This window comes from Passer domesticus, chromosome 8 (genome assembly GCF_036417665.1).
Source record: "Passer domesticus isolate bPasDom1 chromosome 8, bPasDom1.hap1, whole genome shotgun sequence".
In the NCBI taxonomy this organism is placed as follows: Eukaryota; Metazoa; Chordata; class Aves; order Passeriformes; family Passeridae; genus Passer; species Passer domesticus.
The window spans coordinates 28,858,787-28,873,500 of record NC_087481.1 but is presented as its reverse complement, the minus strand read 5'-3'; the positions used below and the strand labels follow the sequence as shown (position 1 = coordinate 28,873,500).

Here is a 14,714-nt window from a genome sequence, read left to right as displayed (position 1 = left end):
CCTCAGGGCGGGCGGGCGGCGCGCGCGGCGCCCGTTGCCCCGGCGACGCGGCCCGCAAGTCTCGCGAGGCGGCGGCCGGCTCTCGCGGGCAGGGCGGAAGCGGCCGCCGTGTTTACCGGGCGCGCCGGGGCCGGGCCGGGGGCACCGGCGAGCGGCCCTCGCCCATGTGCCCGCAGCCCCCGCCGTCCATGGAAGTGATGGAGGGGCCCCTCAACCTGGTGAGCGCGGGGACTGGAGGGGAAGCGGGGCGCGTCGGGGCAGCCGGTGAGAGGGTGAGGGGAGAGGGTGACACCGCTGGGCTCCCGCCCCCGGTGAGCGGGAGGAGAGGCGCGCCCGAACGGAACGAGGGGCTCTGGCCGCGCTTCTCCCCCACAGAGAGCTGTTCAGTGTCGTGTCAGGCCCTGCCGGGCGGCAGCGGGGCCCAGCGGCCTCCCGGGAGGAGGGAAGGGTGCGCTCGGCCCGGGCCCGCCGGGAACGGCCCCGCGCTGCCCCGGGCCCGCCGGGAACGGCACCGCGCTGCCCCGGGCCCGCCGGGAACGGCCCCGCGCTGCCCCGGGCCCGCCGGGAACGGCACCGCGCTGCCCCGGGCCCGCCGGGAAGCGCCAGCCGTGCCGTGCCCGGCCTGCTCAGCCTGGAGCCGTGCGGGGACATGGCGCTGCAAAGGCGAGGGACAAGGGCAGCTCAGGAAGGAAGCGTCTAGGGGAAACGTGTAGATGACACAGGCCATAACCATCAGAGTTTCTAAAGTTTTAGAGGCTTTAGAGCCTAGTATTGGCTAAGTGCTTCCTTTAACTTCAGAAGATGAAATGCTTGAAAACCTTACACCATTAATTGTTCTACTTAAACTAAACTTCCGAGGAACCTGAACCGCAACACAGATAGTCTAAAAAATGCTTCTTGACAGATGTTAAAGAGTCTGAATTGGCAGGTCTCTGTCCCACAGACAAGATCTAGGTCAAGAAGAGTTAATTCTCTGCTGCCCTGTGGGTTTAGCAAGGCTGCATCTCGGCTGTGTGGTGATACACAGAGCATTCCCTTAGAAAACAAGTTTTGGTCCAGCAGCCCAGCTAGCCAGAGGCAGCACACTGAGAATCCAGCTGTGCTGCTTCCAGGAGTGAGTTAGATCCAGGAATTGTTTAGACATTGCCACGCAAAGCCTCTGAGACTTGTGTTGGTTTAGGTTTTAACCAAAGCTTATTTATGCCAGGGTGGTGTCAGCCCTGACAGAGCATTGCCTACAGAGTCAGTCACGTATTTCTAGACTGCTCTCCCCAGTTTCAGAAAGACTTACACACCTGTCATTGCAGGCCACCTATGGAATTGGACCTGGCAGTGTAGTAGGAAGATGATCTATTTAGATCTGTAGGTTCTGCAATGGTGCAGAACCATTCTGGGTATGTCAGCATCATACTGTCCCAATTTTTACTCTGTCTGCTGAAATAAGGAACAGCAGGAAATAGGAAGTCTCATGTAACCTGTTGATATCATGGGGTTAAAGCCAGGCAAACCTAAAGCATGGTAAAACAGGGGGGCTAAACTATAGCTAATTCACAGATACTGTAAAAACCTTTTTAAAAAGTAGATAGTAGTGCATAAGATTCTAAAGAGAAAATTATAATCGTATATTCACTAGTAAATGTCTGAAAGTAGCAACTTTTTTGGCAATATAGCCAGTCAGTAATGTTTCTTACTGAAACCACTTGGAAATATTGTAGGAGTGACACAGCTGTGACTAAAGCCTGGTTTGTGACCTTGCAAACACAACAGGAGTGTGCAGTTACCATGCCTGTCTAGCTCCAGGCTGACAAGGTCATGATACTTCTGGATGGAATGGATGATACAGGAAAAGGAGTTGCTTTACACACTTCCATACACAAAATTTTGAATTTGCCTGTGAATACACTGGTTTTGGTTTTTTATACTGAATTTGCCTGTTCCTACTGCCTGAGAGTGTCCTGAAATACAAAAACTTGTTGTGAAAGTGCTGTGCAATATAGTCATGGATCACCATACACAGGACAGTGACATGTCGTTTGAGGTTGTGTCAAGCACCATGGCAACTCCTCATGATAAGAGGGTTGAATGGGTACAGTGCCATGGTTAGGACATGCCTACATTTTTTAAAGACATGAACAGGAAGGAGTAACTACAAATCTGCAAAGCTCTTCTGTTCACAACCCCTCTCTGCTGTGGAGCTTCAGATTGACAGTGTCATTCAGGGAAAGTGCCAACCTCCTAAATAAGAATGTTCATTTATTGTTTTGATACCATCCAGTGTTTCCTATTGCACTCTTTTCCCATAAATTTATTCTCTTACCTAAATCTAGTGAATTGGAAAAGCACATTTTTTTTCCAAATATGCCAATGAGGAAAATAAAGCTACCAAAAAAAAAGCAAAATCAACCAAAGCCACCAAATGACCCAACACTTAAACTACAAAGTAATTTTGCATACAGTATTCATTAGTCTTTTTTAACTTCTATCAATGGTTTAAATACAAGATATTTTCCCTCTTCCAGTATATCACGGTTTGACCATTTTCACAAAACTGATTTTCCATCAGTTAGGGCTTTTCATTAGAATTTACCACAGTACTTGTATCTTGCTTTGTCTTGTAAAAATTGTCCATTAATAGTGGATGATTTAGTGGAGCATCTAGTCTTAGTTACTGGAAAGCATGGATATTGTCCTGATTTTCCTGGCCACTTGATCTGACCACAAAAAACCCCAAACAACCACAACAACAACCAAACAAACAACCACAACTCACCCCTTACCTTACACTTTAATGCCATATCTTATATTCTCCTGGCTTCAATTATGCTCTTTTTCTCAAACTTCTGAAAGATACATTTCCCTAAAATAATATTTTATCTTTATGGAACTGAGTCTTCTTCAACCTCACAAAAATTTTTAGGTTATGCCATGGAACTTAAAACCAGCATGAAGTAAGAGGAGTCCCTGCACCAGCAGGCAGCCATACAGCAGGTACCTAGCCCAGCTGATTACTTATTTCACACGTAATCTAGACCAAAACATCTCAACATTCTTCTTACAAATTAAAACTTTACAGTGTAAAAGCACGAAGATAAGTCTTCTATGAAGAGAGCATCTTGAGAGCTCCTCTGTGCTGCTTGCTGTAGGCACTTCCTACTGGCCTCTGGTTCAGGCAGAGAATTTGATCCCACATCCAGCCATAATTTTACCCTTAGATGTAGGAGCAAAAGTTACAAGTTAAGAAGCACAACCACATGCTGCTGACCATCAGAAGCTTGGAAACAACAGAAAAAGTGAGGAAAATCATACTAATCTCAGGAAGAGACTAGAAATTGCTCTTTGAACAGAGTTTGACACCCAGGAGTTCACAATTCTGCAGATTCCACTTTCACAGCTCAGTACTGTCCTGTGGCTAAGGAGCCACACCACCTCTACCTTGTATTCTTCCTGCAAGGTAGTTGTATTTGTATGGTTTATAATTAAATGCAGTCCAAAATCTGGTTAATAACTACCACCTCTTAAGCTTCCTGAAGCATAAAGGACCCAGCTTGAAGAGCTGCTGTTGTAGTGAAAACCAGAAAGCACAGACCAATAGCTGGAGTGAGAACAGCACAAAATGTGTATTCCAAGAATCTCATATAACAAAAGCTTTTAATATTAATGCTGCTAGCCATCAGTAGCAGCCACTCCAGTGCAAGCCAATCAATGGTTTACTTTAATGAATTATTTCAAAGTGAGGTAATACTACATCCACACAAAGGCAAAATAACAAGCAGAATAAATATGCAATATGGAAGTGTAGGAGGAGAAAGTAAAAACATCTACAGAAGTTCACTAGAGACCAGAGAATTTAAACCACACACGTTAATGTGTTTGAGACTTAATGCCAGCCTGCACTTCTGGTATTTTCATTGGAAAACCAGGAATATTATGTTAATCTACAGAAACATCCATGGAACCCCATTTGTTTTCTTTGATTTTTTTTTCCAGTCTTAACCTGACAGCTGCTATACTTCATCTTCCAGTGCAAAATGAAACCAAAAAAAGGCAGATGCACTCAATTCTAAAGTCCAGTAACAGAGAACAAGCTTTTAAGGTAACAAAAGGGGAAGTATCACTAGACATGCTTAACACAAAGTCTGTTTTTACCACAGTGGTGGAAGAATCGAGAGGTGTGAATCCACAGAGGAGCACATATCTGAGTGAAGTGGCTGGAGGTGCATCACATACTCAGCTGATCAGTAACAGCCACCTTGGAAAAGCTGGACAATGTTTGGTGCAGGCATGTAACTGCTGTAAAGGCACAACACAAAACTGTTCCTCGTGGCACATAAAACAACTTGCAGCACTCCCAGTCAAGAAGATAATTAGCTAAGCAGTGGGTGGTTGACGGGTGTTTGCTCACTGTACCTGTGCTGTTTGGGTACCTACCAGCAGTGCCTTTCTGCTGTGTCACACTGCCCTTACATGCCTGTCATCAAGCCTCAGAGCTGAGCTCTGAGTAAGCCTGACCAGCAGTTTAAAGACCCAAATGAAGCCATCTCAGAGAAACCTGGTGGGACAGACTGAAGGCACAGCTGAAGCCTTTCTGCCCCCCTTGTTTTGAAATTGTTGCTCTTGGAAGTCTGTTTACTGGATAATTTGTTGTAGTGGTTCAGATGCTCCTGTTGAGAGGTAGCTCAGTTGCTGTAACAGCTTGAGCCTCGTGGTTCAGGGCTACATACAGACAGAAGCCCAGACTGGTTTTGTTTATCAGGGCAGTGGAATGGTTCTCACTTATCTTGTAACCTTCAGTTAGCAAGGCTTGTGTAGAACCAGCTGTGACACATTATATATGGGGACAAGAAGGACATTGCCAAAGCAGCTGAGAACTGTAGGCACACAAAATGCCCTGGGAAGGTGGTGGAGTCACCATCCCTGGATAAGGAAAGACCAGACATGACACTCGGTGGTCACCACTATGGTCTCGTTGACACAGTGGTGTTCAGTCATAGGCTGAACTCAATCTCACTGTCTTTTCCAACCTAATTCATTCTGTGAGTCTGAAAATGGCTCTGAAAAACAAGTTGAAGCATTTAGTGTTTTTATCACACTGGATGGATGAAAAGGAACCGAGTGAGGTTGATTTGACTATGCAGTAGGTAAGAGGATACCACACCTTAATGAAGGTGCAGGTGATCAGGGAAAGGGCTGCAGCTCTGCCTGGTTGGGGTTTGGAAGACTCCACCTAACCTGGGCAATATGAATGCAAGTTGGGCTCATTCCAGATCTTTTAATTGCATTTGCATGTTGAGGAACTCAGAGTAACCATTTTATCTGAAACTTGGAGTAGGTTGGGAACACAGGCGTAGTCAATTAGAGCTATTCAGTCAATTAATGGGGGTTGCCTAAACAACTGCTTGCTTGTCTGCCCATATATTTAAAGTCTAATACTACTGCTTACATACAGGATGAACTTGGACATCTTTACAGTTCAACACAAAGTGACTCAGAGGTCTGTATTCTCAACATGAACATTCTCATGATAGTGTCACTTACTTGTTTTGCTCTATAGGAACACTAACCTATAATTTACACAGTTGACTCATTGTTCTGTCAACCTTGCTAAATACAGGCTTTCAAAAACAGAAAATTGAGCTAACATGTGACTAGTGGTCTTGGTTGAAGAGGCACAATGGTTTCTGCCATTTTTTGGTTGATCTTTAGTCATCTTTCTCTACAGAATACAAGTATTTAAAAATGGGGACTTGGTAAAACTACACCATTCCCCTTTCTTTATTTTACTGCAAATATATTCTCATTATTTAGCATAAGTTACAGTACAACTCTATTATTTTTATTTTTAGTGCTACTACCAGTAAATACAAGCATTTTCCATAGCCACCCTAACCAAGGTTGCACTTTTTTAATAAATGAATGGCCATAGTTGATTCCTAGACCTCTCAGATCAAGTTTTGCACTTGTATTCCCTCTTCAGTACATTTTTTCGCTGCATATGAGGACATACACATTCAAACCTTTCTAAATTCACTGTTTCCTGGTAAGAATGGGTTTGAAAGAGGCTTCTGTAGGTGTAGCCTCTGACAGAGTGTGTGTGGGGTGGGGAGAGCCATAGTGCACCACCTTGTCCCACTCTTTGTGATCTGCTGTAAACACCCACGTGGAAAACACTTGGCACTCTTGTGGATAATAGAGCAGCAATGCAGTGTGCACTTTGACTGTTCAAAATAGAAATCAGACCTCTATCCTTAAGGAAACAAATCCTAAAATAGATCTCTCATCTCTCAAAGAAACCCCTTCCCCTTGTTTTCAGCAGTAGGAGAGCACAGGTATTAATCTTTTCTGGCAAGAATAACTGGTATGCACAGTCCATAACATAAAATAGATGATAGCAGCATCAAACAGTGGTTTCACTTAAAACATTTAAACACTTAAAACAGAAACTTCTTTGCAGTTAAACTTTCATCAGGCCCCATCGTTCTAGCAGCTGGGTTTTTCCTGCCTTTATAATTTTAAGTAAAGTGCTATAATCTGTGCTCCATAACCCCATTAAAATACATCATTTTCTGGTGAGTCCTTTGTAATATACTAAGAAGGCTGTAAGCTTAACATCTTGTGCAAGGGTTTGTGCAGTGAAGGGCTGTTCCCCTTAGTGGAACAGAGAAAAACAAAACATACCTGTCTCAGCTGCAGGAGCCCTGTTGCAAATGACTGCTCTGAGGAGAGGGTAGTAGGCCTACTCTGTTTGAAAATGTGTGCTACATCTGCCCCTTTTTTTAAGCATTATTTTTATACTGTTGAATCAAACAGGTTTTTTTTCTGTTATGCTCCTTTCCACAACAGCTAGCCATCAACTAGAATTGTATGGGAAGAATAGCAGCCTTCCTCCTTTATCCCCACAACTTCAGCCAGGATCATACTGTGGTGGTCCTTTAAGTTGTAAGGGTATGCTGTACCTGGAAAGAAAACATTGCTATTTTTTCCTTTGAGGGAACAGTAATAGGTCTGGCAAGTGGGCCTTATGGCTTCATTTCTCACAGCCTGCAGTCACATCATTATCAAGTCTGTAGTGGGAAACAAACAAACCAACAAGGGAGTGGAGTGTTAAATTTGGGTTAAAGAAAGCTGTAGGTAAAGAGGAGACTCATGGCTATTTTAGAGGATTGTTTGATTGGGCTTTATTCTGCTGTTTAGAGATTACATAGGTGGTGATTTGGGCTAGTCACGTGGAAAGATCAAATAGGAGCACTTCCCCAGAATAACAGTACAAACTTACTAAAGCAAATGTCATCTCTCAGCATCTCAATTGCAGCTAAAAAGGGTGTGGAAAAATATCTCACCTTCTGGAGTTACTCCAGAGTGCTTCAGCTCACACAGTAAGGCTTGCCCAGATCTCTTAAGAACCAATGACATTGTAGCAAGATGAGGAAGCTTTTCAGCTCAGCCATCATTTACTCACACCTGCTTCCTATTACAAGAGTCAAGTTGTTACACCTGGCCATTTGCCTGCTGGGAATTCCTGCTCATCAGGATTGGGAGGGACACCTGAAAGTAGTTGTCAACCTGCTTCCCCTTTTCAATGCTACAGCTTCTTAATAAATTATCATTATTCTACACCCCATCCTACATTAATTTCCAGCACTGCAAGTGGAAGAGGAAAGAGAAATCACATCTACAAACCCACCACAGTCGAGCAGCAGGTGTTTCTGTAAGCACAGCAGCAAGACCAAAGTCAAAGCAGCCCTGCTGGAATCTGCTGGGAACCAGCACTGTAGCATCAGAACTGTTGTGTAAATACCTTCCTCTAGCATGACATCACACCAGGGATAAACTTGAGAGTAATCTTCTCTTTATGACACAGGACCTGTTCTTCCCCTGCCAGTTTTATAATGGGTACAGGCCACTCTGAGTTCAAAAGAGATGTGCTGACAGTGGTTGGAGCTGCATGGCTGAGGGTAACAGCACCAAGAACAAACCATCAGAGCAGAGAAGATGTAGAAGCTCATCCGTGATAATGGCTAGTAAATGATAATGGCATGCAAATACTTCTGTTGCAGCTTCATCACTTGCTGCCAGGAAACAGCACCACTAATTTCTTCAAACTGCTTGTTGATAAATAAGCTAACGTGAAAGTGGGAGAAATTCCTTGGTCTTTCCACAATCAACTAATTGGAACAAACACGGGTTAGAATAAATGGGCAAGTATTTTCTTGTCAACCTGTCAGGAAAAGATAGGAAAATAGGAATTCCTTGCCCATGACTGACTGCAGAACAGCTAGTTTTCTCACGCAGGGCTGTGCTGAAAACTGTTTTTTTTTTCTGGTGTGGCTCCTGTTGTTTCCATTGGGAATTCTGGCATTGGAGTAAGATGGCCTGACATGTATATTTTGATGTAACTTACAAGAATGGCATTGTGACCTTGTCATCAGAGGACCCTAGGTTTTGTTTTTGCCAACATCTATGGACTGTTGTTTTCTAAATTTTGTTCACAGTTCAGCCTTCAGACTTCCTTTAGCTTCACTGGAAGTTAATTGAGAATGGAAATAATTTAATTGCTCAATCAAATAAGAACTGAATGTCCTCAGATGTTCTGATGTGCTTAAGTGATTTGAGCAAGATCACACTCCAGCAGTTTAAAACATACATGAATAATGTTTGAAAACAATGGGACTCAAATTCGTATATGTAAAAACTAGTAAATGGAACTTGTCCTCTGACTTGTTGAATTGCTTTCTTAGCTCCTCTGTCTCTGGCTATTCTATTTCCTCTTTCCCTGTTTTTTTAGACCTGCCCATGCAGTTTGCAGAAGCAGCTGTATCAATACTAATTTACTGAAAAATTGTTTTGTAAAGAACTAGCTCAGGTGTTTTTATGTCCATGACATAGCTAATTTGTAATGGGACAAACTGCCAGGAATAACCAAGGAGATGGCTTTATCTGTGCTGATAATGTTTGCTCATATCAAAGGGAAATAAGTTTATCTTTCTGGCATATGTCATTTGTAGAAGTCCATAGAAAAAAGCCATAAAACAGATGATTTTCCAATAGAAAAACACTTCCTCTTCTTAGATTATTTAAGCTCAGGGTAGAAGAAGTGGGAAGGGCTAACAATGCTCTGAGGATTCAGTGAAGGTGAGGAAGAAGAATATTTCTTGTGAAGAATCAAGGAGTTGTGTTTTAGGCTTTTTAAGAACACACCATATTAGCATATGAAATCAGTTTTAGGAAAGCCAAATGTGTTCAAGGAGTGATGTAACTGCCAGGGATTGCTCAAGAACAGCTGTTGCCCAAACAGGTGTTTTCTCTACAAGTCTCTCTCTTCTGTGGTGTCAGAGCTGCTAAGATTCTGGTAGGAACTTACTGTAATACTGCAGGGCATAACTCCACTTGGCAGACAAAAAGGACAAACTGACCTGCATTTTGGGACTTGTATTTTAAATGGGTGTTAATATCAGTACCATGTAAGGACCAGTACCTGATGTCTGTTTACTTCAAGCTCAACATGCAGTAAAGCAGTCCTGAACAGTGTGTGTAACTCACATTCTCACCAGCTAGTGCTTGTAGCCTTTCACATTACACACCTTGTCTTGGAGGAAGGGCTCTAAAATCCATGTCTTGTAGTAATGACAGAAAAGACTTGCTTTCATGAAAGTTGCAGTGCTGGTTATGCAATAGTTTCTCACTAAGTATATGCAAATACTCGCATCAAATCTTTGCTTTCAGCAACAACCTTAGTCTGTGTTGGTGGTTTACATTAGTGGTTTACAAATGCTGGTATAGATTTTACTGTTGTACAGCAACAACGTGACTTTGATGCTTTTAACTATGGCTGTGCTGCAGCCATTAATTGGTGTAAGCTGCAGACAAAAAAAGAAGGAAGTTGTTCACCCAAGAGGCAAAATGTCTTGGGCATGGGGCAGCAGATAATATCAAATCAGCTCTAAGATGTAACACAATTCAAATATCTTGTGTTCTGCCAGGTAAATTGGTCCAAAATACTCACAACTCCTCAAAACTTCTTTTGGCCTAATGTTCTTTTTACACAACCGTGGTTAGTGCCTGCCTAGAAAGGGGAACATGTGCATTCTGAGGAACAGCTTCAGAAGTATTTTGTTGTGTACACACTAGTTTTGCTGCATTAACAAACTTCAGTTCTTACTAGTACAGACTCTTGTAAGGTAGTATTAAAGAAGAAGTCAAATTACAAAGCTTGGAAGGGAGTGGAAATCTGACCCTAAAAACCTGAGAATTGGAATCAGTACAGGTTTTTCAGCTGTATTGGTTACTTTAAAGACAGGTATGACTGTTTGTCTATTAACCCCCATTGATGTAATGTTCTTTTTTTCATTTGAAGGCTCACCAGCAAAGCAGAAAAGCAGACCGCTTGTTGGCAGCAGGGAAATATGAAGAAGCAATTTCTTGTCACAAAAAAGCTGCTGGTGAGTAGGTTATTTCTCACATTTCAGCTCTTAAAATCAGTTTCTAGATTTGCATGCACCAAGCCTGTCTTGAGTTCAAGAAGTATTTGAACCATGTTCTTGGGCACATGGGATTCTTGGGGTGTCCTGCACAGGGCCAGGAGCTGGCCTTGATGGTCCTGCTGGGTCCCGTCCAGCTCAGCAGATTCTATGATTCTGTGTAAGCACAGTGTCTAGTTACTTGCAAAATTTTTATTCTTAAAATGTCAGTTTGTTTTTCAGTCCAGATCAAGAACCCTTGTGAAAACTTTTTTTCTCATGTGAGCAGCTAAAGTCAGACATTTCCAAAGTTGTTTAGATTGGGGGTGATTATCACTGTGAGGGCAGTTCTTGACTGAAGATGAAGCCAACACCTTGTGGTATGCACAGACTGAAGTTGTGTACCTGCTCCAAGCCAGTTTCACTTTATACTTTGCATTGCCTTTACTGCTTCCATAGGTGAGGTCACAGTGCTTTCTCTGTTGGTAAAGGACAAATGCTTGCTTACAAAACTTCCCTTTCCTAATGTCTGCATCAAGGCAGCTAAGAGCAGGTGAGAGCTCCCCAGAACTCGAGCAAAACAGCAGATTGCTTCACAGACCTAGACCCTGCAGGGACAGCCTCTCCTCTGTGAGATCTTGTGCATTTACCTGTCCATTTAAATAGTCCTGCTGCATTTTTTGTGTTGGAGTCCCTCAGCTCTCTGACAGCATGCAGCTAGTTGGCAGAAGAAGAAAGGAGGTCTTAACTGGTGCAACAAGTAGGACATTTTCAGTGACAGGGCTTGTGTGGCTGCTCTGAACATGGTAACCTAGATACCAGGCATTCTGCCTCCATTCATAAATACTAGAAAATCCCATAAAGTGAGAAACTAATCGTTTCTTTGGTATTTATGAATACTCAGAGTGATGAGGGATTGCACTTACATTCTAAAATGAATACTTCTTGTTTTCTTGTACTTCATATACCAAGATAAAAGCCAAAAATACATTGAATATTTCTTGCTTTTGTCTTCATTCCAAATTTGGTTGAGAATTTCTCATATGTTGTCATTTTCAGCACTAGTAAGATATGCTAGAAGTCTTTCTGGAAATTACTGCTGCTCTAAAAACAAACTGGAGTGACCCAAGCCAACAGGACACCATGGCAAGGCTGTAGTGTGTATTACAAGGTCTTACACTAATTTTTTCAGACCTCTGAAAAACAGCAGCTATTCCCAGCCACTGTAACTCGTAAATACTTTCCCTCTAGCCTGCTGCCTTTATGTGGGGCTGAGCACACAGGTCTGCAGGCTTTCCTTAGCTGTTGTGGCAGCTAAGTTCAGGTTTGCCAGCCGTGCTGTCAGTGCTGATGATGTTCTGTCCTGCAGGGTACCTCACCGACGCCATGAAGCTGACCCACTCGGAGCAGGTGAGCCCAGAGAGCAGCAGATGCCAGGACAACCACAGCCCCTGCTGTGCCCGGGGTCCCTCTGTGTCTGATCACACCCCTCCTGGCCATTAGCCTCTGCAAAATATTCTGAGCCCTTGGCAACTGCACCAGGAGTTTCGCAAGTGTGGTAATACTAATCTTCCTAGAGAAACCTTAACCCATCCAAGGGGTCTCCAGCTTTCTAGTCTGCCAGACATCTTCAAGTAGGTGACAGAACTAGTGCCATGTTTAACTTTATCTGTGAGGCACTTAGTGTTTTACTGAGACAAAAAAACAAGCATCTCACCTACAGTGTGTCATTTTGGTTTAATGCATCCTGATTGGGGGATCTCTAGAACAACAGCCCTGACACTTTTTCTTATTCATTGCACAAGTCTGTCTGTGAATGCAGTAGTGTAGTTTGTACCATCAGGCTTTGAATTTAGCCAATATTATGAAATCAAATAACCCTTGGAGATCAGACATCTGTCTTTGCTCCAGTGGGTCATTCTTGTAGAAAAATGGTCTTTCACCCAGGTGAGTTCATAACTGCTGTGCCACCTCCTTCATTAAATATGGCTGAATCATTTGGGACCATACCTGGCCTTGGAGCAATCTGCTGCTTCATTTGGGTGTTATTGATCAGGCTGCACAGATACCATCATAGAAGCATACAAAAAGTTTGCATTGTTTAGCCAGTGTGACCATGCATGCCAAGTGAATCTGTTCCTTCTTGGTGTTGGCCATAGGTCAGTTAAACTCTGGGTGCCTCTGCCCAGAGGTATTTAGTCTGGTCAGTGACTTACAAACAAAAAGACCAGTAGTTATGCTAAATTTGACATATCTGAACCTGTTGCACTGTACAAGCAGAGAGCACTTCCTGCTTGACTTAATGTCTGAATAACAAAAGCTCCCCCCTTTGGGCATGCAGTGATGCTGTTTATGTCAATATTTACACACATCTAATTCAATGTTTGTGAATATTTGGGTGGCATTAGGGATCACCAACTAAATTGTTTAATCTTGTTCTTACTCAGGCTCAGCTATCACTGGAATTACAAAGGGATAGTCATATGAAACAGTTACTGCTCATCCAGGAGAGGTGGAAAAGGGCAAAGAGGGAGGAAAAGCTGAAAGCCCAGCAGAGTGCTGACAAGGAAGCAGCTGCACATCTTCAGACTTCTTACAGGCCATCTGCTGAAGACTCTGATGATCAAAACATACTGGTTCCTGTCGCTCAGAAATACAGCTCTTCCACAGAGAAACATTCACAGGATATTCGGGGTGTCTTTGACAGGGACCCAGATACACTTTTATTTCTGCTTCAGAAAAAGAAGGAGCCAGTGGAAGCATGTATTGGCAGTAAAGCGCCAAAAGATGACAAAACTATAATAGAAGAGCAGGCAACCAAAATTGCAGATTTGAAGCAGCTCATAGAATCTCTTGTAGCTGAAAACGAGAGATTAAGGAGAGAGAATAAGCAGTTAAAAGCAGAAAGAGCTAGACTCCAAAAATCTCCAGTAGACAAGGAGTTGGATGTAGACACTGACTTTGTAGAGAAGTCAGAGTTGTGGGGTCTGCAGCAGCACTCGGAATCTGCTTCTTCAGCTGCAACTTGGCAGAAGTTTGCAACAACTGCTGGGAAGGCAAAGGACATTCCAATACCCAACCTTCCCCCCCTGGACATCCCGTCCCCTGAACTCCCACTGCTGGAACTCTCTGATGATATACTGAAAGGACTGATGAATAGCTAAAAACCAGGAAAAGTGCCCAGTGTAGTTACCCAAACTTGAGAAAAGGGAAAGCCACCAGGACAATGGTGATCTGAGGGCAGAAACATTTACCACAATCCTACTGTTGGAGAAAAGGCATTAAGCAACTTTGTTACTGTGAAATACACATCATATCTGATTTACTTCATGGAAGTTAAAGGTACCATAGTTGGTATAAGATGGTGATCTCTTTAGTCTTTCTCCCAATGTTTCAAACCAAATGACTGCCTGGAGAATGTTTCAAGTAACACAATCCTTCAGGGTTTTTAAGTATGCTATATGTAATAGTTATCTATAATGCCATAAATGATGGTGCAGAACCTAACTGTTATGGTTGCCAGTTGGCTGCCACTTCATATTGAAAAATGCTTTCTAGCATGAATTTAAACTGTGCATTTCATTATGCATAACTTTGTTAATTCAGATACAGTGCAATTCATACACCTCCTAGATGGATTTATGTGCCACACTCTGTATTCCTGACCATGTTACCCTCAAGTCAGGAGAGATTTTAATTTCCATGCTATGAAGGAACCAACTTACTCGTTCTGTCGACGTGGGTTTTTTTGGGGGGTTATCTGTTTACATAACTAATCAGGGTGCATTGAATCTAGCTGTTGGTTTCTGTATAAAGTGACATGGTTTAAAATGAAAAATCTATACTTAAGGTAAAATACCCTTTTTGTTTTCAGTGATGCATGAATGGAAGTAATTCTAGCTGGCAGTATTTGATTGAAAAAGAAATTGTTTACAGCTTAACCTGATTCAAAAAGGATAGGAAAATAAAAACCAAGGTGTTTTGACACTGTCTGTTACATCTGTACAAATGTTGCCAAGTATAAAGTACAAATTACTCCTGGTACTAAGTGTTAGGATACACCTACAGCTGAGCTTCCACATTCATCATCCAGCAAATTCAAGAAAGCTGGGATGAATTCAGAGGGCCTTGCCCACCTGTGGAGTGATCTGGCTGACAGCTGGGTTCCAGCCCAGTGCTGCAGCATCAGCAGAGCAGCTCCATGGATTTGCTGGGGCACAGCCCAGCAGGAGCTGTAGGAACAGTGCTGAGGGTGCAGGG

At 43.0% G+C, this 14,714-nt stretch overlaps 2 protein-coding genes across 7 annotated transcripts in view; one reads left to right on the top strand and one right to left on the bottom strand.

Moving 5' to 3' along the window:
- LOC135306315 (uncharacterized) overlaps positions 1–7,667 on the bottom strand; it is a 79,263-nt gene extending 71,596 nt beyond the window's left edge. For both annotated transcript variants that reach the window (XM_064429981.1, XM_064429983.1), the window contains exon 1: positions 7,338–7,667. The gene's annotated coding sequence lies outside the window, so the exon portion shown is untranslated. The remainder of the gene's footprint in view (positions 1–7,337) is intronic.
- Positions 34–14,439, top strand: NRBF2 (nuclear receptor binding factor 2). Of its 5 annotated transcripts, none has more exons than XM_064429966.1 (4): positions 34–218; positions 10,352–10,436; positions 11,824–11,864; positions 12,902–14,439. In XM_064429966.1, the coding sequence occupies exons 1-4, from the start codon at positions 165–167 to the stop codon at positions 13,616–13,618; spliced, it is 897 nt and encodes a 298-aa protein (XP_064286036.1). In that variant the 5' UTR covers positions 34–164; the 3' UTR covers positions 13,619–14,439. The 5 variants fall into 5 exon arrangements, with proteins under 5 accessions (XP_064286036.1, XP_064286037.1, XP_064286034.1 ...); XM_064429967.1 differs by lacking the exon at positions 34–218 and adding an exon at positions 3,988–4,093; XM_064429964.1 differs by lacking the exon at positions 34–218 and adding an exon at positions 7,870–8,014.
- Positions 14,440–14,714: the final 275 nt, after the last annotated feature.